This window comes from Panicum virgatum, chromosome 7K (genome assembly GCF_016808335.1).
Source record: "Panicum virgatum strain AP13 chromosome 7K, P.virgatum_v5, whole genome shotgun sequence".
In the NCBI taxonomy this organism is placed as follows: domain Eukaryota; kingdom Viridiplantae; phylum Streptophyta; class Magnoliopsida; order Poales; family Poaceae; genus Panicum; species Panicum virgatum.
This window is the reverse complement of record NC_053142.1, coordinates 19,330,234-19,354,727: the sequence shown is the minus strand read 5'-3', so window position 1 is coordinate 19,354,727 and position 24,494 is coordinate 19,330,234. Positions and strand designations below refer to the sequence as shown.

Here is a 24,494-nt window from a genome sequence, read left to right as displayed (position 1 = left end):
TAGATTGTGACGAATCACATTTCGTCATAAAGCTTAACCAATAAGCGTCACAAGATTTATGACAAAACTATACTATTGATTCGTCGTAAAAATTATTTTTTAAAAAAATTGAGTTAATCCAACCACATACCATTCACATCTTTCTTTTATTTTTTTGAGGGGGTTTTTCTTTTATTTAGTCAAATATTCCTTATTCACGGGCTCATTTTAATCCGCGCCTTGGATGCATTCCGAACTCGTTGTCGTGGGCCTCCCGATTTGGGCTGAGCTGAACAAAGAAGCCGGCCCATAGCTGCACCTGGGCCCATGAACAAAGGAGCAGCGGTTCGGCAGCAAAAAAAAAAATTGGACTTGCTGGAACAAGTCTAGAACTGGTGATCTCTTCCTAGTCAAGTCCAGGTGAAACCACTAGGCTAGTTACAATTTGTTAAATTAGATAGGTAATTAATTTATATATAATATTGTTATACTCCGTCGCAGTCCCGTCCGTCCTGTTGCGAGGGTAGGTAGGCGCCGCCGTTCTGCCTGTGCGCCGCTGTTCGCCTGCAGCGGCGGCGCCCGTGCGCAGCGCTGTTTCCGGCAAGGGCAGGCAGCCGCCGCCTGTGTGCTACCGTCCGCCTGCTTTGGCGGCGCGTCTGCCCAGCGCAGATCCCACGCGGGCGCCGCCGTCTCCGCCGCCGTGGCGGCGTGCAGCACAAGCTGCGCAAGGGCCTCTGGTCGCCCGAGGAGGACGACAAGCTCTACAGGCACATCATCCGCTACGGCGTTGGCTGCTGGAGCTCCGTGCCCAAGCTCGCGGGCCTCCAGAGGTGCGGCAAGAGCTGCCGGCTGCGCTGGATCAACTAGACAACTACCTCTGCCCATCACGAATCCACCGACTTTCCCAAGCCCAAGTTCCAGGTCCGTTCGCCAACTTTCACCTCCGGCGTACTCTTTTCCTCCCAATTCTAAAAACTGCTGATTACTTTTAGAGATTAGAGAGAGAGAGATTATTGGCATAGCATGCAGATTGGCATAGTATGTTGGTTTAATTTCCAGAGAGGATGATGATCTAGGATTGATCCGTGCAAGGTAAATTGTTCATCACGTTGTAGCAGTGAGAGAATTCCTTGAGGTGTTGTAGAAAGGAAAATCCCAGCAAGGATTTTAACCAACCTGGTTGTTTTATTTTTGTCCTGGCCAGCCACTTACATGTACTTGCTGGAGAATTCTGTCACATATATATAAACTTGTCAAACCATCGTGTGGTAACTCGATTTGTGCATACCGAACAATTCATGAATGTATATAAATTGTTCCTGGACAAAAATGAACATATGTGAATATCCTTTGTAGACAATCAACTTTCTGATTTTTTGTTGTTCCTAATCAGTCTTTTAAATAGAATAGTTGATATATATGTCATCCATCTTGATGTTCCTAAAATCTGCGCTGATGTGTCTTTACTACAAGTTCCTTTTTGTGTCAATGCTTCTATCATCATTTATTTTAATATAATTAGTGCTTATTTCAGTTATATGCAGATGGACAGAAGTTGGATCAATTCAAGGCTATTTAGCAAGCCACATTTGGATGGGGTTGATGAGTTCATGAAGTTTGTTTTAGAAAGATTTGAGGAGAACGAAGAGATACTTTGTCCTTGTCGTAAGTGCTTGAATCAGGTTCATAGGCATAAAGGAGTTGTGGAGGACCACTTATATTCATGGCATGTCCAGCACATACAATAAGTGGATACTACATGGAGAAGCACCGGATGGCAGAATTAATGAAAATGCAGATCATATGGGTGAACATATTGGTTTCAATGAGAACGCTAATGAAAATATTGGTATGAATGAGGAGGAACAAGATGATGATAGATTTCCTGATATGCTAGAGGAGTTGTACACAGCTGAACAAGAAGAAGGAAAATCTTTGTTTGCATCTGTATTAGAAGAGATGAAAAAGGAACTTTACCCCGGTGCAGCTAGTACAAGATTTTCTTTTGTGGTGAGGTTACTTCACATCAAATCATTCTATCAAATAAGCAATGTTGCATTCAATGCAATTCTAAAGTTGTTATCATCGGCATTTCCCAATTGCTCTCTTCCTGCATCTTTTCATGAAGCCAAGAAACTAATTCGTGCATTGGGACTCGGATATGATTCAATCCATGTGTTCCCCAATAATTGTGTTTTGTTTCGGAAGGAACATGCAAACAAAGATAATTGCCTAGTTTGTGATGAATCAAGATGGAAAGATAATGATGCAAAGAAAAAGATCCCTCAAAAGGTGTTGCGACATTTTCTGTTGATTCCAAGGCTGAAGAGGATGTTTGCTTCCAAGAAAATAGCTGAGAAGCTACAATGGCACAAGCTGAAGAGAAAACCAGTAGATAATGAGCTTAGTCATCTAGCTGATGGTGAGGCATGGAAGGACTTTGATAAAAAAATATGAGTGGTTTGCTGAGGATCCAAGAAACATCAGGTTGGGCCTTGCTACGGATGGTTTCAATCCATTTGGCAAAATGAACGCCACATATAGCATGTGGCCGGTATTTCTTGTGCCCTATAACTTTCCTCCATGGGTATGTATGGAACAATCAAACTTCATGATGAGCCTACTCATCCCTGGAAAGGATTTTGATGTCTTTTTGGAGCCACTAGTTGAAGAGTTGCTAGGGCTTTGGAAAGGTGTCAGTACCTTCGACACTGTTAGTAGAAAAACTTTTGACCTACATGCTGCAGTCATATGGTGTATTCATGATTATCCAGCTTTGAGTACATTGTCAGGCAGAGTCACAAGAGGTTATTATGCATGTGTTCGTTGTGACAAAAATCCTTGCTCTAGAAGAATAAGGAATAAGATATGTTATATTGGCCATCGACGTTTCCTTCCTACAGACCATCTATGGAGGAGAAAGAAATGTTTTGATGGTCAGGTTGAAGAACGTGGCAAACCAGAGGAGTTTACTTTGGAAGAGTTTATGCAACAATTGGAGAGGGTCAAGGATGTTAGGCCAGGAAAGCATCCTCAAAGCAAGAAGATAAAGCGGGGAGAAGATGATCAATGCTGGAAGCGAAGGTCTTGTTTGTTTGATTTGCCATATTGGACTAGTTTGAAGCTACGGCACAATCTTGATGTAATGCATATTGAAAAAAAATATATGTGACTACATTCTTGCTACATTTCTCGGCCTGGTTGGGAAGTCAAAGGACAATATCAATGCTAGGCTTGATTTGGACGATATGGGCATAAGAAAAAAATTACACTTGAGGTATGATGGAAAATCATACAGTGTTCCACATGCCCCCTATACAATGGATAAAGCCCAAAAGCAAGCTTTTTGTGATTTTATAAGTGTGAAATTCCCTGATGGATTTGCTTCGAACATAGCAACACACATTACTACTGATGGCTGCAACCTCCAAGGACTAAAAACTCATCATTGCCATATACTACTCCAAAGGATTTTACCTGTTGCTATCAGAGGAATCATGCATAAGGACATCTATGAAGCACTTGCAGAATTAGCTAAATTCTTTCAGCAATTATGTTCTAAAACTCTGAAGGTAGATGTTTTGCATAGAATGAAAGCTAAAATCCCAATCATTCTATGCAAGCTTGAGAAAATATTTTCTCCTTCTTTCTTCAATGTCATGTTACACTTGGCTGTTCATTTGCCTGATGAGGCACTCCTTAGAGGTCCAGTTCAATATGGATGGATGTACCCGGTTGAAAGAAGGTTGTATACCTTGAAGCGTTTTGTGAGGAGCATGGCAAGACCTGAAGGATCCATTGCAGAAGCATATGTTGCTAATGAGTGCTTGCATGCTTGCTCATGGCACTTTGATGATCTTGACACACGACACAATCGGGAAGGAAGGAACAGAGAGCGTGTCGATTTGAGTAGAGGCGACCTATCTATTTTTCAGCATGGAGTTGACTTACTTGGAGCCTCTAGGGTCACATACCTCAAACATGACTATGAGAAGATGGTTTGGTTTGTGTTGAATAATTGTCCAGAGGTGGAGCCATATATCGAGTATGTCAGCCCTTCCATGCTTAGCAATTTTTAATATAGCTTCTTAATTAGTAGCTCTGATGTTTGAATTAACCAAGGTATGCAGGATATGCAGGAAAGAGTTTGTGGAAAAAGGAATTCTTGATGTTAAAAAAACCCTTGAGAAGCAATTTTCCTCCTGGTTTAAGAAGCATGTGAGTATTCAATCAAAAGTTTGCATTCATGCCATTTTCAATTGTATTTTAGTTCAGTCTATATTTTCCCCTCTTGATGTTGGGTATCTAATTGTACAAATTGCTAAACTACTTTTCATGAAGGGGGAGGAGGTCCCTGATGGCCTATATGCATTGTCATGTGATCAGGATCTGCGAGTTCGAAAATTTTCAGGATGTCTTGTTGATGGCATTCGATTCCACACTACCGACCGTGACAAAAATAGAAAAACACAGAATAGTGGAGTAATGACAGAGGGTACACATGATGGAGATCCTATTGAGTTTTATGGTTCCTTCAAAGAAATAATTGAGCTGCAGTACAACTCAGATTTAAGCAACAGCTGGACAGTGGTTCTCTTCCGATGTGATTGGTATGATACTAATGCCAAAAGTTCTAGAATGAAGGATGATGGCTTTTTTAGAAGCATCAACTGTGCCAATTGCTGGTACAAGGATGACCCTTTTATTCTGGCAACACAGGCAACAAAGATTTTCTATTTGAAAGACACCGCAAAAAATGCTGAAGGCTGGAGCGTTGTTCAAAAATTTACTCATAAGACACCTATGTAGTCGCCTGAAAATGACAATGATGAGAGATCTGGTGGCTCAGGTCTGTCTTACCAAGATGATACATGTGAAGGTTTTCAGGTCAGACTCAATGAAGGAAATTTGGACAGTGAAAATCTGGACAACGAAGATTGTCTTCATGTTGATGCAAGTGTAATTGATGAGCTGCGAGCACAAGGTCAAGAAGAAATGGAAGAACTTTACTCAAGCGATGAGGATGAAACTGGATGGCAATATATCAGTGATAATGAAGGCCCAACAATCCCTCTCGATGAGGATGAGGATAGCGATGGCTAGTAGCTTGTTGTTTTGTTAGCTGTCAACTCAATATTGTAACTATGTGAGCTGTGAACTCACTTATATTTATTTTCTTGTAATCCTTGATTCGCATGAGAATGGAACCTATATGGTTATTTTTTGTAATCCTTCATTCCCAGTCACAAGAACTATGTGAGCTGTGACTACTCCAAACTTATATGCCAAATCTGATCTAGTAATAGCAATTGATTTTGGGTCAATTTCTAGTCACAAGAATTGCAGCATGTTCCAGGTACATGTTCTACTTTCTAGTCACAAGAATTGCAGCATGTTGTAGGTACATGTTCTGTTAAATTGCAGTCACAAGAACAAAAATTTGTAGTCACAAGAACATATGTCATGTTCCTGGGAGCCTCATCTATCAATTAAAAATAAGTCACATCTGTTCCAGCACCATAACACAAATGAACATGACATGTTTCAGCACCATAGCACAAATTAACAAGGTTCCAAGTAGCTAGACACAACCTTACATAAATAGCTTATCTGGTCAAAGTTTACATAAATTCCCAGCAGGCACAACCATTACATAAGTTCAATAGTAGGCATCACTTGCCTTCCAAAATAGCAAAAGAAGCCTAACATTTTCACTTGAAGACCACAGCAAGAAACATCACTAAAATGACTCCTATTGCTCCGTACAGGAGCACAGTCATCTTCTTCTTGTCCAAGGCATCTTGTTCAGCCATCCTTTCATACCATGCCATCTGCTGCTGCTTTTCCTCGGCAGCTACTTTCACCATCCTTTCAAACATGGCCATTAGCTGCTGCTTTTCCTCGGCAGCTACTTTCACCATCCTTTCAAACATGGCCATTAGCTGCTGCTTTTCCTGTTTTTCCTGGGGGATGGTCTCCTTCACGTCATCCTTGGCTGCCATGGTCTCATTCCTTTCCATAATGGCAGCATGAAGTTCCATCTTTGTTTTTTCTTCAGCTCTCTTATAGCTGCACAGAATCTTCCAAAGTACCTTCATTCCATCCTAAACCCTATTAGGCCATTCCTCATCCATCCACTCCACAAAGTCGCACGCCTCCTGTAAAAAAAGGAACACGCCTCATCCATCCTCTTCAACCTTGGAATTAGGGGGAAATGCCTCAAAATTTTTCGAGGAACACGTTTGCCATCCTTATCTTCCCATCTAGATTGTTTGCATTTTGGGCAGGCATCCATGTTCGTACGTCTTCCTGAACAATAAACAATTATTCTGGCACACATGGATCTCATCGTATCCAAGGCACGAAGATACTTATTTGCATCATCATATGTTGAAGGTAATTTGGAGTTAGGGAATGCCGAGGACAGCAGGTTCAATATTGCATTGAATGCTGTATTGCTGATTCGGTAGCGCGACTTGATACGGAGCAGCCTCACAAGAAAGGAGAATCTTGAGTAAAATTAGGCAACTGTCCATCCTCCTCTGTGGCTGTATACAATTCTGATAACATCTCCAGATCTGGGATTGCTTGGTCACCAACATTGGGTTCCTCGGAAACATGAATCCCATCGTAATGGTGAGATTCCCAAATCCCATCATATTCATGTGGATGCGCCTGCTCTGTAAACTCAACATTCGCATCAATTGCAGATTCCCCATGATGAGTCCACCTTGTATACGCTGCTGATATTCCAAACAGAAGAAGGTGGTCGTGGACAACTGCCAGAGCCCTGTGACTTTGGTTAAGACATCGGGTGCATGGGCAACTTATATGGGCGTGCTCAGGAGATTGTTGCTTAACAGACTCCATGAATTTGTCCACTCCAAGTGTGTAGGAAGGTGTGAATTTTCTGCCATTAGTTATCCAATTTCTGTCCATCTCGATATTTGAATTCCCTAAACAAATCAGGGTGACAGAGTGGCCGGATTGGAACTAGTTCAACAATCTACTAGAGGAAAATCAAAGCTATCACTTACCAAACTATAGTCATATCAACAAATAGATGATTGTGGGGGTGAGGAGACTTACTTACGGTTTAGGGTGAGTATCGGCTAGGCAGAAGGGTCCGGGAACACAAGGATCCGCTGCTGCCATTGCCGCTGCCGCCGCCACTTAAGATTGGGGTTCTGGCCGGAGTGGGTGGTGGTACCATTCGATTGAGTCTACCCTAGGTTGACTGCGGATCGTGGCTGTTGATTTACCATCCAGGGGGCAAGAATCCCCCGTCGGTTAGTGGACTGGCTGAGTTGGTGCATGGACTTTCCTTTTATTAGATTAAAAATAAAAAAACCACCGCGCCCCTTTCGCCTTCTCCCCCAATACAGTTGACTGCGGATAGTTTTTCTCCATCTTCGTCGCCGGCGACTTCGTCTTCCAATCCATCGCCACCTTCCATGCTCCCCCTCGTGTCTTTGTTCTGCACCCCAGCAGCAATGGCGGAATGCGCCGAGCATTGCTCGCTCATGCAGGCGCGTGACAAGTGGGGTCGCTTCCCGGGCGACCCCAATGCGAGGCTGAGGCTCTGCCTAGCGGCCGCTCGTCATCGGCCCGCCTCCCCGAGTACTCCGTCAGCCGCATCCGCCCGCGTCCCCTCATCCTCGTCGGGGCGAGTGCTAAGGAGTGGTACGAGGATGCGGGCCAACGCCAACGCTGACGATGGTGCTCATGCGGCCTCCATTGGGTACGTTCCAGAGGTCGCCGCCAATGCCGACGATGGTGCGCATGCGGCCGACAATGGTGTGCATGCACCCGAGAACGAGGTTAATATTTCAAGCACCCTTGCTCAACTTCGAATCCTAATTACATTGATTCACCATGTTCAACTTCGATGCCAAATTAGATTGAGTGAATCTGTAGCTTGGATTGTAGGGAGAGTAGTTCGGATTGAAGCGAGTTGTGATTCAATTGTAGGAAGTTTAGATCCTTGGCTTGATTGATTGAGTGAATCTGTCAAATGAACTGTGCAACATGTACTATCCTTATAGTGACCTTGGTTTTCTCATAGGTCGAGGGGATGCATGAGTTTCATTTTCAGGGCATCACAGTGATTGTGCGTGCCATTGAAGACGACATTGATGATGAAGACGCCGTTGGAGAGCTCATGCCGCCGCATGTCGTAAGGATCCCTCTCACAAGCTACTCCTGCACCCCTCATTTTGATTTATAACTTACCTGATTGCATTGTCAACTGTCAGATATGTCAAATGACACATGACCTTCATGTTGCCATCAGGCACGGGATCATAGCCGGAATCTTCTACGACGATTGGTGATGACATTGACGTTGAAGACGCCGTTGGAGACGCATGTTGCCCCTTCTCTGTATTTTCCTGCGGCGAAGAACAAAGACCTACTAATTAGTGCAATATTATGTTATTCACTGAAGTTGTGAAATATTTGTATCCCTGAATTGTTATCCCCTATCTATTCAAAGTTGTTATGAAATGTTTGTATCCCTGAATTGTTATCCCCTATCTGTTCAAAGCTGTTGTGAAATGTTTGGATCCTTGAATTGTTATCCATCCAATAAGCTTAAATATCATACCACAATGACATTACATGTAAATAAAGTATTATTTCAGAAATAGTTGTACTGAAACAAAGCTGTTTTTAAACAAAAATTGAAAACATGTTTACATTAATTGAACAACAAACAATTGAACAACACGATTACATTAATTGAACAACAAACAATTGAACAACACGATTACATTAATTGAACAGGGCTCATAGCATCCAACCCTCATTCCAAGCCAGGACTCAGTGCCGGCTGTACTTCTTCTTGTTGTCTTCCCTCAGGGCGCGGGACTTGGCCTTTCCGACGACATGATCCCTGACCTCATTCGGACTAGTCCATCGGCTCGCTAAGCCGGGGCAAACAGGGCATCGGAAGGTGCCATCACCACGGCGGATGACGCGCAGAGTAGGGCCACAGGGTACTACTCTGCAATAGCCTCATCGGTCGTCGTCGTCCGGATCCGTCTCCGTCTGTGTCTCGGAGTTGGAGTCGAATGCCTCAGCAGTAATGTTGATCGTGGAGGTGCACATACCTGGCGGTGACGAAGCAGTGGAGGTGGATGAGGACGGCGCCACCATCATCGGAGAATGCTGGGAACGCGGTCGGGAGCCTGCAGCCCCTCCGCGGCCTGCATCGGTGGACGACGGCTGGTGCACGAGGTCGCCGGCGTCGTTGGAGTGGGGCGAGCGCCTAGAGAGGGACGACAAACCTCCACACACCATGCTGAGATAGTGGTAGTGGAAATGGCGAGGACACCGATGGTCCAGCAAATGTCGATTTAAAGGAGTTCGTGGCTTCCACGAGAAGTCAACCGATTTGAATAAATGAGTTTGTGGCTTCCACGAGAAGTCAACCCGCGCCGGAGAATAGCAACCGAGCCGGCAATCGGCTGCGGCCGTACTTGGGATCTGAATCGTCGGCCGTCGATGGGCAGATGAATGGCCACGAGGAATCAGACTAGTCTAGAAAAAAGGCCCATGGTAGGTTTCTGGCCCTTAAACCCAACGGTCTACATATTGACCGTTTAAACTGTCAAGTAATTTGAAAAGTATGTTCAAATTGAACTATGTGTCCCTCCATTAGAACCCATAAAATATCAGAAAAATTATAATCAGGATCATATATAGCAGCATAAGCCAAGTGCTACATATGGAATGAATATTCAATTAGTTGGTATGGGTAATTCAAACATCTATGTCTAAGGAACTACATAAAAAATTAATAAAATTAAAAGTTTGTCAGAAAATCGTACAAACTAATACAACAACATAATATAGGTTCATAATATTATAAAACAATTCAAGTGGTTTTGACAAAGTTGGGTCATACATTGTTCAAAAATGGGTACATCACCCACATGGTTACCAAGAACTCAACACCAAGTTTCAAGTTTCCATAGCACAACAATACATGTGAACTCATATACACTTCAAATTTGGACACAATGTCGTATTTACCTTACAAATGCCAAATATGAGCTTATATTTGCATTTTTAATGAAAATTGTGTTGTTTCTTTTTAGAACTTATGCGTACTAAACTACGCGATATGTACAAGATTTAAATAACAGTACATAAATTTGGGATAACACAAATTAATGGAAAGAGGGCGATTTAATATAAAATTTCAAAAAAGAATCATCAAATTTCGAGTTAGTATGAGGGAGAAATACTAGTTACAAGTTTTTATCAAGGATTGAAAAGAGAAATATGGACTACATACGACCACTTTTGGATTTGAGCCAATCGCGCGCACTATTCATCCGGGATTCAATTCGAACCGACACGTGGGGTCCACTGGTCAGTGGGGCATCCGGACCGAAATTTTCGATGGGCAGCAAATACGCCGCCGAAGCCGAAAACATTTCCTCGAAATGACCCTTCTACCCTCAACCAAAAGGCACACTGCTTCCCCATCTCTCAAGGGTATTTGTGACAATCTTCCCCCGCGCACTATATCAATTGCCCCTTGAATCTGTCCCCGCCTCCACCTCACACCTTTCCCCATTCCCCTCCACCGAAGGCCACCGCGACGGAGCTTCCACTGCCTCCGCACCAGATCTGCTTCCTCGTCGTCCACTACCTCTGCCCCGGAGCTGCTTCCCCATCGGCCACTACCTCCGCACCAGAGCTGCTTCCCCGTCGTCCACTACCTCCGCACTGGAGCTGCTTCCCCGTCGGCTAGTACCTCCGCACCGGATCTGCTTCACCATCGGCCAGTACCTAAGCATTGGATCTGCTTCCACGTTGGCCACTACCTCCGCACCGGAGCTGATCCCTCCGTAGGCCAATACCTTCAACGAGAAACAACCCCGATGATTGACCATGGTCGGTCCAGGTATGCAAAATCCATCCTCTTTGCACAATCCTTCCCGTCGTCCTCCTCCTCTATGGAGCCTATAGTGGGTCTGTATTCGCCCTCGTGTCAGCAACCAGTCACCAGCCAGCCAGAAGTACTTTTGTCTCACAACAAATCAGTACCAGCCACCAGGCACAGCCTGCCGAACAAGATCAGGACACACAGAGAGAGAGAGGGGCTGGAGTAAGAAAAAGTAACATTTATTCTCTATTGGTACCTTTTGCTATAGATTGCTGTATAGTCTGGTCTCACAGTGTTTCAACACTCTGGACTACTTTTCATCAAATTTGTGGATGCTCTGCTCTGAACATAGGTTACTAACACTTAAAATCTATTTTGCACATTTAAGAACCAACTTGTGAATACGAAATGCAACAGAATGCCAACATCAGGGAAAACAACAGAATATTTGAGGAGGTTGGCCGTAGTGGTCTGGCATCAACTCTTAGTTCGTTGCCAACAAAAAAAGCAACATCAAAGGGGGGAGATTTAGGCACCAAGGGGAAGAGCTCTAGCAATAATGATAGGCAAGGTGAAGGGTCTGATTTATCAGATTATATCCCTGAACATGAGGAGCCTGATGATGGAGATGATGATACAGACTTAGAAGAGGAGGCGACACCCCTGGCAAATGAGGTGCATTTTCTATCTTGGCTTAGGGAGCGGGATGCGGGATTACATATTTCTAATGCCTATAGAAGCCGACTATTACGTGGAGTACATATCTGCAATACATAATACTGCTTCTGAGTTATTCATTTAAACAACTATTTTTTTAATTCAACAGGCCCTATACGAACTCGGCGTACGAAGGTGTCTGAAAAGACGAAGAAAAGACTTGCTTTCATGGCTCTTGGAGGTAGACAATCCAAGAGGGTCAAGTCAATCCCACCAGCACAAGTTGTTAATGCAGGCTCATCAAGGATACTAAATAGGCTGAAGACAATAGGAGCACCTAAACAGCATGTGTCTGAAAACATATCACCAGTGGTAGCAAACAGTACTGGTTGTGACAGTGCTTAGGCAGAATCGACACCAGTTGCAGAAAATCAGGACTGGTCATATGCATATGATGGCGCCCAGGACGAAGATGAGACCGAGGGCAATCCCATCCCCAAAGATGATCCCATATTCGAAGGTTGGTTCTTATGTTACCCTCAAGACTGTTGCAATAATGTTTGTATACTTGTTCAATAATGTGAATTTGAATTACAGTACCTACACAAAGAGGTGGCCCGAGGAAGGCGAGGGAAGCAACCAGGGGAGTTATGCTTGACAGGATGACAAAAGCTATGGGGAGAAGGTTGCCCGTAACTGTTGTTGAGGGGAACCTAAGGCCGCATGATCCGTTGCAAGCTGCCAAGTTTGCGTCAGAGGCTGGTGTTATTGTTAGGGGTCAAATTCCTATCTTGACCCGTTGGAAAGAATACAAGCAACATACAGAACATTTTGATGGCTTCGTGGGAAAGCTATCTGTGAGTGCCTATTTGCTAGTTCCTCTTTTACATTGAGCTCTTATATGGCCCTCGTGTAACTCGGATGTCAATTAATCACCAGGGAAGGTTAGCAATTTACCCAAGCCACAAGCCAACAAAAGATGCTTGTGTCAGTGTATTCCAGTCAGCCATACGGTAGAGGCGGTATAGGTTGAAGAAGAAATACTTTGTTGGCTGTCCTGCTAATGAGATCCCCACAACCTCTCCTGTCTCCTACATGACTAATGCACAGTGGTCTCAACTTATTGATAAGTGGTCAAATATGCGCAACAGGGTAATAGCTCTTGTTGTTCTGTGAAATATGTACGTATGATGGAGAGTAGATAAGACATAATGTCTTATGCAGGGAGTCTCTAACCAGAACAAGCAAAACTGTGGACGTGTCAAGTGGCCTCAAGCAACAGGATCTCGCTGCTACATTGCCCAGTTGCATGAATATGTAAGTCTCAACACTCTTGTAATGGAAGCTTTTCATTATTTTGCTTTGTTAATAAAATGAGCTCACACACACACACACATGTAGCAAGTCCTATTGTCAGTTATTTCTACTTTATCATCATGGTTTTGCTGTTTGTTTGACCACCATTTCGGTACATCCATCACCACAATAACAAGAAGAATGATACCGAAGGCAGTGAAGTCGATGGGGAGGAATCCCAGGTGCCAGTTAGGGAATTTGATGAAGAACTCGATGCTGTGGAAGCATTCAAAGTCTACCATACCAACCGCAAGAATGGTATGAGTGATGCCGCTAGAGAAGCAGTTGTAAGTCCCTTTGCATGGTTCCTTGCTCTTCCAGGCTTCAGCTAGTTTTGTTGACATTTGCAATTCCAGTTCTTTAGCAGCAGTTAGAATTTCATGATTAAATACGCCTTTTAGTTGCTTCTGCAAGGCTTTTGTCATCATTTTTCCAATGCTCTGTACATTTTGAATCATATAGTTTTAATATGCATGGCTCATGGCTACCTCTTTCACTCAGTGGTGTGTCATGTTAACACTATTTAGTAGCAATTATCCAATCTGCCTTTGTTCCCAGTATTTTTGATACACTACTTTCTTTTACTACAATAAGTGAAGTAATAGTTCATCTATGTATTTTGCAGATGATAATGGAAACTATCTGGGCAGAAGCTGTTGCTGATGGGCAGAAGCTGTTGCTGATGGGCAGGCACCATTGAGTAGTGCTGAGGTTGTTTCCAAGGTCATCTCGCCTGACAGTTCCAACTCCACTTTCTTCAAGAATGCTGGTTTATCCACTCATTCCTTGAAGCCTCTGTCAGCTGTGGAACAATCACTACTTGAAGAACTTGCTGCGCAGAAACAAAAAGAAGCTGCTATCACTGAATAATTTGCTGAGGTCAGGAAGAGGTGTGAAGTAGCAGAGGAAGCGCTACTAAAGACCCAACAACTGTATGACAAAATGAAGAAGCGACAAGAAGAGAACAATCTCGTACTTCAGAGAATCTTGCAGGTGAGCATTGCTGGTATCTCTTCTCAGCCCTGATCCTATCATTACCTCCGATGCTTGTGGGTTCTGAACTATTTTGGTGGTGCGATGAACTATCTGTTGTGTTATGGTGAACTATATATCTGTTGTCTGTAGTGGTGTGATGAACTATATGTGGTTGTAACTTATGTGGCTCCCTTTCTGTGATTTCCTGTCGCATCATTTCTTCTGTGATAGAATGCAGTTCATTCGGATAGCTGGACTGAAATAGTTGGTTGGGCTAGAATGGAATGATAAAAATGAGACTGGCGCCGGTAAAAAACCAGCCCAGTAAAAAGTTCTGTGACAAAATGGTTTTGTGACGAAAGCACCACGTGCAACTTGTTGACGCTCCTTAGAGTGCCAATTTACGTACCGCAAGCGCACGGATCGTGTAGCTTTTCCCTTAGAGTATTCCCCCAAGGTTTATCAATACACGAAACAAGTGTATTACTATGCTTAACTAAGCACTAATGATGCTGGTAAAAGATCTATATTGAGTGATTGAGTGTGAAATAGATCTAATCTAACCAATCTAATCCAATCTAGACTAGTGAGCAATGATAGGTGTGTGCACAAGATATGAAGAGCATTTGTCCATAGGGTCGATGATCACTAGAGATGTAATCGCCAAGGAACGAAGAACGGATCTAATCTACCAAAGGTGTGTTCCAAGATCAAAACCTTTCCCTCCCACATACTGTCACCAGACGAGGATAATCGGTAACGAATCAACAAGAACACGATAGTTGATTTAATCTAAGTAAACCATGCAAGAGCAAAGCAAACCCAAAGCCAAGTCACGAACTATTAAGCATCAAAGCATCATCAACAAGAATCATGATAGATCAATCTCATAAAGGATTCGGCAATTACAACTCAAGATCTCCTTACAACCCCATGAACAAACGAGGACTTTACCCCATGAAGCTAGGCGAAGCGTAGTCGATCATGGTGACGAAATCTCCGGCAAGGGATGGATCCCTTGCTGTCCTCCAACTTGCAGCGGCGCCGAGGGACAATGAGGCCTCCGATGTCACCTTTCTCTTGTGTCTAACTCGATTCTGCTCCTTGACATCGTCTCCCCGAATGATCTCTGCGTGAGCCTGTGGGAGGGGTCTTTAAATAGCCTCAGGAAACCCTAGGTCGAAGGGGAGGCCAAGACTCCATGGAAAGGGCCTGGGCCGGCTGGCTCAATGGGTCCAGGCCGGCTGACCTGGCCCATTTTCCCGCCACCTCGCGTCCTCCTTTCTCCCCAAGTCTTCTGGAGTCTTCTGGAGTTTATACCTTTCACGATTGCACCCCGTTGGACGTCGTTATCTTCGAGATTTCTTCGAGAGAGAGGATAGTACGGAGAATCCTTCCTTAAATCTCTATTTACTTTGCTTAGCCCCGAAGTATCTCGATCTCATCTTGTGGGTTCTGTCCTTTGGGCTTCATTGGAGGGTGGATGTGCATGAACGGGCTTCTAGTCGTCATGGCCTTTGGTCCTTTGCTTGGGCTTTGGCCTTCGTCTTCCTTCATGTTATTGCGTGATCATGGGTCTTGTCGAAACATCTCCAAAAATGTCCAATTTCCTGCCAAAATACAACATGCTCCAAAATCCAAGACAAAATCGAAAACGGTCAAGTTCGTGTGCCAAGTGGCGGGTTAGTACATGAATCATCCAAAAGAATTTACCAAAACCTCTCCTAATTGTTTAACAAAATGGGTACTTAAGGAGTGCCAACATTCCCCCCATGCTTAGCTTTTGCTCGTCCTCGAGCAAATCAAATCATCAAGTCCTTCCAAGGGTTGCTCGATAGTTCTCAAACTGCAAAATTTACTTATGCAAACAAGTCTAACAATATTTCTTCGAATAAAGGTCAGAGGAGCAGGGAGGATAATCATATCATGGGCGTTTAAAAACTCATCCAATATTACTCCACGACTCTTACCCTTAACCGGCAACTTGAATATCGACAACACTTGCTTTTCTTGCTATCCTTGGAGGGTTTTTTTTCTTTCTTTTCTTTTTTTTAGTTTTTAGAAGCAAAATACCCTGCAACAAAGGTTAGACCAAAAATTCTTGCACAAGTCCTTTCATGTCTCTCGATATAAGTGGCTATCCTATTATTATTTGCAAACTCTCATCTCCCAAAAGTCTCTTAAGTATAAAGTGGGGCTATAGGTGTGGCTAGAAAAGCATATACATATATTGTCAAGTTAAGAAAACCTTCTAATGATTGCTTACCTTCCGAGCCAATGATCATGAGAGTTTCTCCATAATGTAAGGGGTTCAAGGGTAAGAAGATTTAGAATGGTGGACATGTGCAAAGGCATACAAAAAGATTGACTTCAAGGCACAAGCGTCGTCCTCATTGTCGGATTGCACATGGTTGGAATTGAGGATATTGTTCAAACAACAAGGTGATATCTCTTTGCACTTCTCTAACCATAGAATCCCTTCATTTATTCTTTTCTTCTCTTCTTATTATTTTTTTTCTTTCTTTCTCCCGAGTTTTCCTTCTCTTTTCCGAACCTTTTCATAGGACACTTTCTATAAAACATAGATACGCAAATCTCCGAAGTGGCTCCCTGAATTTTTGGAGCCCGGACCGAGGCCAGATTGGCCTAGGCCGGCCGGCCCAAGGGGTGTAGGCCGGCCGGCCTGGGGCTTTCCTAGGTCGGATTCGGTCCGTCTTTCCAGTACTCCTTCCTTTCTTCATCCCAAAATTATGTTTTATACAACTCATGCGCAGGAACAGAACGTATCCTCATAATTGGGTTGTGGTCAAGGAAGAGGATAATAAACAAGATAATCTCAGGTTCGGGTTTTGGAATCCGGTAGATTTCATGAGTTGTTCCAATGAGGAATTCTCATTACCGAATATTGATGGGGCTAGCAATTCAGAGATAAAAAATACGGATATGATCATTGCTCGAAATTAAAACTCCCAAGAGAAAGAAATCCTAACTTAACTCAATGTACATCCAATACTTATGGTGGAATGAATATAGCTTGTGGATGATAGGATTTTTACTCTCAACTTGCCAAGAACTTGATCAACCTTATGTTTGTAGGGGTTTTATTATTTTTATGAAATTAAAGTCCTCCAAATCATGCCTTACTCGCAAGCGTAATCAAAACCAAGCACTAGATCAAAGATCAAGTGTGGGTATTAACATGGAGGAATAATTTACTAAGCTCCACAAATAAGAATTAATTTTCATGACAACGCTCGTGAACAATTGCTTTAAAGAAAATAAAGTAAAACTGAATGCATAAATAAAATTGCACGATCCAAAAAAAAACAAAGACTCTTTTTATTTTGTTTTCATGACTCAACACTAATTTGAGACTCACTCTCACACATGCGAAAAATAAAGCACACAACGCTAGACTATGACTCTCACACAAACGAAATTAAAGACATGCACACGACGAACTTTCGACTAAACAAAGACTAACAAAATTCAATCTACGAGCCGTCACACCTCTCCCCCCATGCTTAGATTATGCGGCGTCCTCGTCGCAATGATATAAAAGACGGGTGTGACGCTCGTCGGTGTTCCCAACGGCACCTAGGGCAATTGCATCTAGGGCGCCCTCCTCCTCCTTGCTTTTGTAGATCTCCAACCATCCCGAATAACTTCCTTATGTTGCGGAGAAGGAAGTTGTAATCTCCTTCGACCAAGTGCTCGATGTCGTCCATCCTTCGATCCATTGCCACGATTCGATCGTGACACCAATCGATGGTGGCGTGGAGATCCGCGATTTCATTGCGGCACTTGAAACAGCACCCGAAGTGATGGCCACCGCGGTTGGGGTCGTCGTCCTCGGGCTCGTCGTCGTCCTTCTTCTTGTCCTTGCCGCTGTCGAAACAACTACACTACCAAATGCTGAAAATTAAAATTTCAGCAGCGTATACCTATAAACAAGCACGACGCGGAAGCAAGAAAAGATAGATGTATAAGAAAAGCGTGATACTCGAACAAGAAAATTCTACATACTTAACGATTATGATAAGGAGCACTATAAGATCTATCAAACTCAAAGTTGTACACCACCATTAAGGAATCTTGTAGAAGTGTATGACATGCAACTAACCCACTTCCCTTCATGCTAGCTCCGAAGGATAACCTGGGGAGGGATAAACAAGGGTGAGATTGAATAATCTCAACAAGTGAACTACTTTAACAAACTATTTAAACCACATAAGATTAATTAACCATTTGGCAAAGTAGAAAGTATCAAAATATGGCTCCACCATCTAGGAGCTATACAAAGGGCATGGTAAGGATAAAGCAATAACATTTTGGTACTGATCTACTAACAATGAATAAAGTAAGACCCAAATAGGATGATAGTAAGCAACTGTTAAAATGTAAAACATATAGGTCACCATAACAAATAGAATTAAAGGTAGCAATGTGCAGATCATATCATATAATATAAAAAAAGAATAATAATTGCAATCCAATCAAGGTGCAAAGGAATGCAAGGCAACAACTTATAATATCTCCACAATCCTGCAAGACGTACCCGAATTCTAGTCACCATGCAATAGCATCATTATCATATTAGTTCTATTCCAACTATATCAACTAATTGTTGACACAAAATTGCGCCAAACACACTCGAATGCGCTAGAACATATGAAAAATCGTCAAAATGATCAACACCCATGAAACCCTAGGCAGGCCAGTCTGACCGGTGTCGCCGACCTGTCTGACTGGTTTAGGCAGAACTTCGTGAAGGGCCTAGAACAGCGAGCTCGGGAGGGACCCCGTCGGAGCTCGTCGCGCTAGGGTTGCTTTGAGATCAGCAGGCCACTCAGAATGTCTTCAAACGCCATCGAGACGAGAGAAGAAAGCAATTAGGGTTTGGAAAAAGCTAGGGTTTGAGAGACAAAAGTAATGCTATATTTTGATTGATTTGATTGGGAATAACCTCAAACGGCCTTAGCCTTTATATTTATAGGACGGGGAAGACGTACCCCTTCACGAGCAGGATTACAATAGGATTCTTTACAAAAAAAAACCTGAATCTACTCAGACTGCGCAGACTAGATCGGTTTGACCGGTCGGCCTCTGCAAGTGCCAATTTTGACTGTCAACACTAATATCCAAATATCCTTAAATTAAAGCATGTGAATGCAAGAGGCACGTATATGGTATATCGAAAGTCCCATAAGCCATATCAAAATGCATGTTAGCATAACGGCATAATATATATAACATCATAATAACTCCACTACATTCAATACTCAGGCATCCAAGAATGCATACCAATGCACACGCACTCCTACCTTCATACCCATCAAGGTATGAAGCTATATTGTAATGCCAAACCAAAGATGATATATGCATATGGATGCATATGAACTCCTGCCTTCATACCCAACAAGGTATGAAGCTACTGCAATGCCAAACCAATGATGATATATGCATATGGATGCATATGAACTCTGCATCGTTGTGCCCAATAAATGATGTTGTACCTATACGGTCGGAACCATAGGTTTACGACATAACTCCAAATGTCATGCAGTGCAATGCAATGTGATGTGATTGAATGCCAAAAGATATTTGCCATCTCCAAACATAATCCAAAAGAATAGTCCATAGTAAGTAATATAGAAAGATATAAGTAGAGATTATTTAACATAAATTTTATCAATCTTGATTGAACAATATAATCTTATACATGCCCAACATCAACCAAAAAGATAATCATTCCATCATACCTATTCCAAAAATAGAATAGGATAGAATATAGCCATTATTAATTTAAACATAGAGGAGAGCAAGATTCAATTCTTATATTTGATCACATATATCAAAGAATGGTAGGAAACTACTTCAGACCATATTCATACCCCAAACTCCAATTCATCTACACATGATTGCACTAGGAGATACTAAGTAGCGTAAACATCACAGATGTTTTCAAACACCAAGACTAGCATACCTATACTATAACAAACTCATCATCTATTGAACCACTAAGGATTCCACAAACATTACTCACAGTAACATATTCCATAGGACAACTTGCTAAAATACATATACATCCATGGCCACTATAAATTCAAAATCCATCATCCAGAGAATATTTCAGTTACCTATCCACCCATGTTGAAGTAATAACAATGTACCCACTACATATCTATATATTAGCAATATCATATTCATACATTGCCCATTAATAATAAGTCATGTATAAATTTTTTCCATTATCACATATAAGTATATGTGCTGCATTTTGTAAGTGGAGGCAATAAAAATAGAATGTTAAAGTTGTAGCAAGCAACAACTACATTCACTTGCCTTTACCGACCATGTAGTCATGGCATAGATGCCGCGTAGCAACATCACCTGCTAAATCACTCAATTATCAGAAAAACAACTCCAAATGACATAGCCAAAGAAATACAAAGTGATCACTAGTCCAAAACCCACGATATAAAAGGGAACCTGCGAGCAACAATTCTCGTCACCACATTGATGAAGAGCAGAAAAATTTACCTTTTATGTATCTATTTTTATACAACAGATTAGGTACCAAATAAATACATATTTAAAAATGTCAGAGAATAAACTAAAACTTTGGTAGTCAAACAATAATTGTGTTAAGCCTCTAATGTCACATAAAACACCACTTAAAACAGCACTTCTGAATCTGCCTAACAGCCCATGCACCAATATAGAGAAATCCATATCTCCTAAACTATATAATACAAAAATATGAAATGTTGCGGGAACTAAGAACTTTTATCCCTCTACAAAAGTCTTCGTAGTTGGAAGAACCAATTCGTCCATTTACTAGATGATAGACATCAATGAACAGACCTGCTCGTTCTGCCAGGCAAACACAAACAGACAAAATAATCCTGCCATAACTCGAGTTTCACTCCACCCAAAAATGCAATTTTACACAAAAGCTTACTAAATTATCTACAACAATGGTATTCATTGTGTAAACCTTTTAGACTTTTATGGTTGTTCAAACTGAATAGATCTAAAGAAAGATATACGTGATTTTTGCATCAAAAGAAAGATACTCGAGTCTACTACCATAATATAGTTTTTTTATGATTTTTATCCTCCATTACACAGTCCAATCTAGCCACGAAATCACCTCTACCCGATCTGGAAACTCCTGACGAACATCGATTCAAGATCCACCACTAAACCTGCACACCAACCCTTCCCTACCCTCAACTACTACGCCCAAAGCAACCTCAAATCGAATATACAGTAGGGCTCAAACCTCACCTAGGATTTCCCATGAGAATCCGCAAGGGAAAAGTGAGGGGGAACACTGATCTTGCACATCTCCTTGATCCTATCATCCTTCTTGATCTGTTTTGCTGCTCCTTTTTCTTCATTGAGGCTGCAATGGAGTGGATCTGAGGGAGGAGGGAGCATTGGAGAGAGAGAGAGAGAGACAGAGAGACAGAGAGAGAGGAGAAAGCGTGTTGGGGAAGGGGTCATGAGGGAGGAGGAAGGGGGCGGCACTAGTATCGCTTTTTCCTCCGTCTATGGCACTCAAAATTATCGAGCATGCTAGATCCGTCCTTTGGGGTTTTGCTGTTCACCAGTTATCGAGCATGTTAGATCCCTCTGGCAGGGTCTAACTGTTCACCAGTTATCGAGCTCTCCAGATTCGTTCTATAATGTCTGGTTTGCTCACCAGTTATCGGTAAAAGTTGGCGATCTGTTAGATTAATTTGATCCGTTAGTCTGGCGTGTTGTCGCTTTTACCACCAAGTTATCGATGTGTGTGTTGGTGCCTACCAATGTCACCACTGAGTGAACAGTGATGACGCCCGCAGACGCTAAGGGGGTGGCAGGTATTTCATGAACCACGAATAAATCCGCAAGCGCTCGGAATACCGCTATAGCATTTTACCCGGGAGTATACCGGGGTGTCATTTATATTTCTGCAAGGAAGGCAGCGAATGGAAGTACATAAGCTAGTTAATGAACTGATCTAAATTGGATATTCGATTGCATAAACAAGGAAAAGATATATAACATGGTAGGAGGTAGTGTGACACACACAAAAACTACCCTCAATAATAAAAGAATAAAATGCTATAGGCAACGAGAAAGGCAGAAGTTAGAGCTCGAGTCAGAGGTGCTAAGCTAGCTATATCTATGCTATCTTATGGTTAGATCAACAGAAGATTAAACTGATACAATATGGAGACCGCTCCTATAGCTGACGGGAGAAGCCCGACCAACTATGCGGCTTTATGTACCTCCTACCCCCAATCCGAATGTGGATGATTACTGGGCACGGACAGGGCTGTCACCACCTGCCGGCTACCTCTACAAACCGTGGGAAAGTGCGACATCCAGCAACACTTACACTACTATAGAATGGGTGATTTGTCCCGGTTGGGAAACCCCTTTTGTCCCGGTTTCCCAACTGGGACCGCCAAGGCGGGACACCCCCCATTTGTCCCGGGTCAGGCAATAGGGACAAATGAGGACCTTTGGTCCCGGTTGGTAACACCAACCTGGACCAGACCAAAGGGTCTGCTAGTGCCGACTTGGCAGGCACCCCCTTTGGTCCCGGTTGGTGTTCCCCCATTTTTTTCTTGTTTCTTTTGGGTTCTTTATTTTCCATTTCAAATTCATTTTTGTATTGGAATTTAAGCGGAGTATGATTTGCACTAATATAGATAAATACGTGAATTCATATATATATATATGATAAATATTAAGAACTAATATTACATAAATGAATATATATATATATATACATTTATCTATATTAGTGTATTTCATATATATATTTACATACACAGGAGTAGATATGCTCAGATACATACATATATATTTAATTGCATACAAAGTGAAACAAAAGTTTTACTTAATTTTGTCATATTTACTCCTATTATCTATGTTTGACTTCTCCTGCTGGGTCCGTGACCTCGTGAACAATAAATCCGCACATGGCTTCTTGAATCGTCAGGACCCTTTCCTCTGGTATGAGTGTGTCTCGCATTGTAGTGAGCTGTGGAAAAGTGAGAATATTGATTACAACAATTTACAAAATGAGTTGCATGCAACTTTGATAAAGTTTTTTACTTACTTCCATCTGCCATGCGGAAAAAGTCTTTTGAGCACCTACTAGGCAATGGACATTCTCTAAGATATAGTATGTGCATAAATTAGTTCCTTGCGTCTGCCTCCGACACTTTAAGAGAAATAAATGAAGTAATTAGCTATCAATGTATTCATATATACTAAAGGATATGGAACATGCAAACAAAGTAGAATCCCATCTGTACTGGAAAGTTTTTCTTCCACTTTAGTTCGGTGTTGAAATTGTCACTATGCTTTCAAATGAATTTCTTCCAAACCCTGAACATGAACCAAAACAAATAAATATAGTTGTCGTTGATTCCAAAGCAATGGTGATTGAGGTGGTATGACAACAATTAATTACTTGTTCATCATGTCGGTCATGTCTTTGTATTGGTCTGGATCTCTCCGCAATGAGTCCATAACAACCGCTAAGCTTTTGTCAGGAAATATGACAATTAGTACCTAGTGATCTTTGCAAGATTTTTTGTAGGATTAATAAAATTCAGTTATACATAACTAAAATAGTTACATGGCAGAAAAGACTTATGCAAAGTTGTACGGAAATAGAATGTAAGCCTTGTAATGTTGAACGCTTAAGTACTAGTACATGTTTTGGAATATTTCTGTAGGATTGCTCTGGAGATTCTTGCAATTTACAACCGATGGGTCGACGAAGTCGATGTGGTAATACCCTTTTTTCCGACAAGTTTGAATCTCCATCCTACGGGATACAAAATGAAGTAAGGAATCAATAGGTTTGGAACTTGTAATATTCCTTAGTTATATTTGGTAATGAACAAGATTTAAAGAACACACTTACAGAAGCCACAAAGTGACGATAGAGATGTCGAGGGAGTCCTGATGGTATAGTTGGTACACTTCTTCCCAATCAATCCATATGATGGCCTCTCCACGAAAGAAATCTTCATCTCCAATCTTTGCGCCCTGCATGAAGTAGCAATCTCTCATCGCCTTCATGTACAAGTCATGTAGCCTTCGCATTTGCATTGGAAGCAAAGACACAATCTCTAGGGGGACAAGGCAGGTGCCCTCCTTAAATGGACATTTCACCACTGGAGCTATTGGATAATCTTTATGTGGATCCGGATCTTGATTCGAAGCCCCTATTATCTGATCAGTAGTGAGATTTGATGATTGCAAGAACCCCAGAGAGTCTTGTTGTTCCTAGTTTAGAACAACTAGTGGTTCTATTAACTGCTTCTGTTGGGCCCTGAGCTGTGGAACATCAGACGATGACGACCCTGATTTCCTCTTCTCGTATCATTTCTTAATTGAGCGATCTTAGTCCAAAAGTGGTTTGTCAATGAACTTTCTCTTATTCTATTCGCACATTATAATAAAAAAAATTTAGTTTTGTAGGGTCCATTGGTTTATCCTGCTTCTCTGGCTCCTTTTTTTTTGCCTTCTTTGGTGGTGGCGGAGGAGGTGAGCCAGAAGATGGCGGTGAAGCAGGAGTAGACGATGGCTACCCAGGAGATAAAGATGAAGGAGA

General features: G+C 42.2%; 1 protein-coding gene across 2 annotated transcripts; it reads left to right on the top strand.

Moving 5' to 3' along the window:
• Positions 1 to 667: 667 nt before the first annotated feature.
• LOC120640446 lies at positions 668 to 5,303 on the top strand. 2 transcript variants are annotated; one of them, XM_039916288.1, is made up of 4 exons: positions 668 to 900; positions 1,514 to 4,024; positions 4,119 to 4,197; positions 4,321 to 5,303. In XM_039916288.1, exons 2-4 carry the CDS (start codon positions 3,228 to 3,230, stop codon positions 4,786 to 4,788), a joined length of 1,344 nt encoding a protein of 447 aa, XP_039772222.1. In that variant the 5' UTR covers positions 668 to 900; positions 1,514 to 3,227; the 3' UTR covers positions 4,789 to 5,303. The 2 variants fall into 2 exon arrangements, with proteins under 2 accessions (XP_039772222.1, XP_039772221.1); XM_039916287.1 differs by having other exon boundaries at positions 4,110 to 4,197.
• The last annotated feature ends 19,191 nt before the right edge of the window (positions 5,304 to 24,494 follow it).

What these genes read in the sequence shown, in the direction of transcription:
- LOC120640446 (XM_039916287.1), top strand. Translation starts at nt 3,228, where the DNA reads ATGGGCATAAGAAAAAAATTACACTTGAGGTATGATGGAAAATCATAC. An exon ending in GAGGTGGAGCCATATATCGA is followed by an intron (nt 4,025 to 4,109) that starts GTATGTCAGCCC and finishes CAAGGTATGCAG; the next exon opens with GATATGCAGGAAAGAGTTTG. An exon ending in CCTCCTGGTTTAAGAAGCAT is followed by an intron (nt 4,198 to 4,320) that starts GTGAGTATTCAA and finishes CTTTTCATGAAG; the next exon opens with GGGGAGGAGGTCCCTGATGG.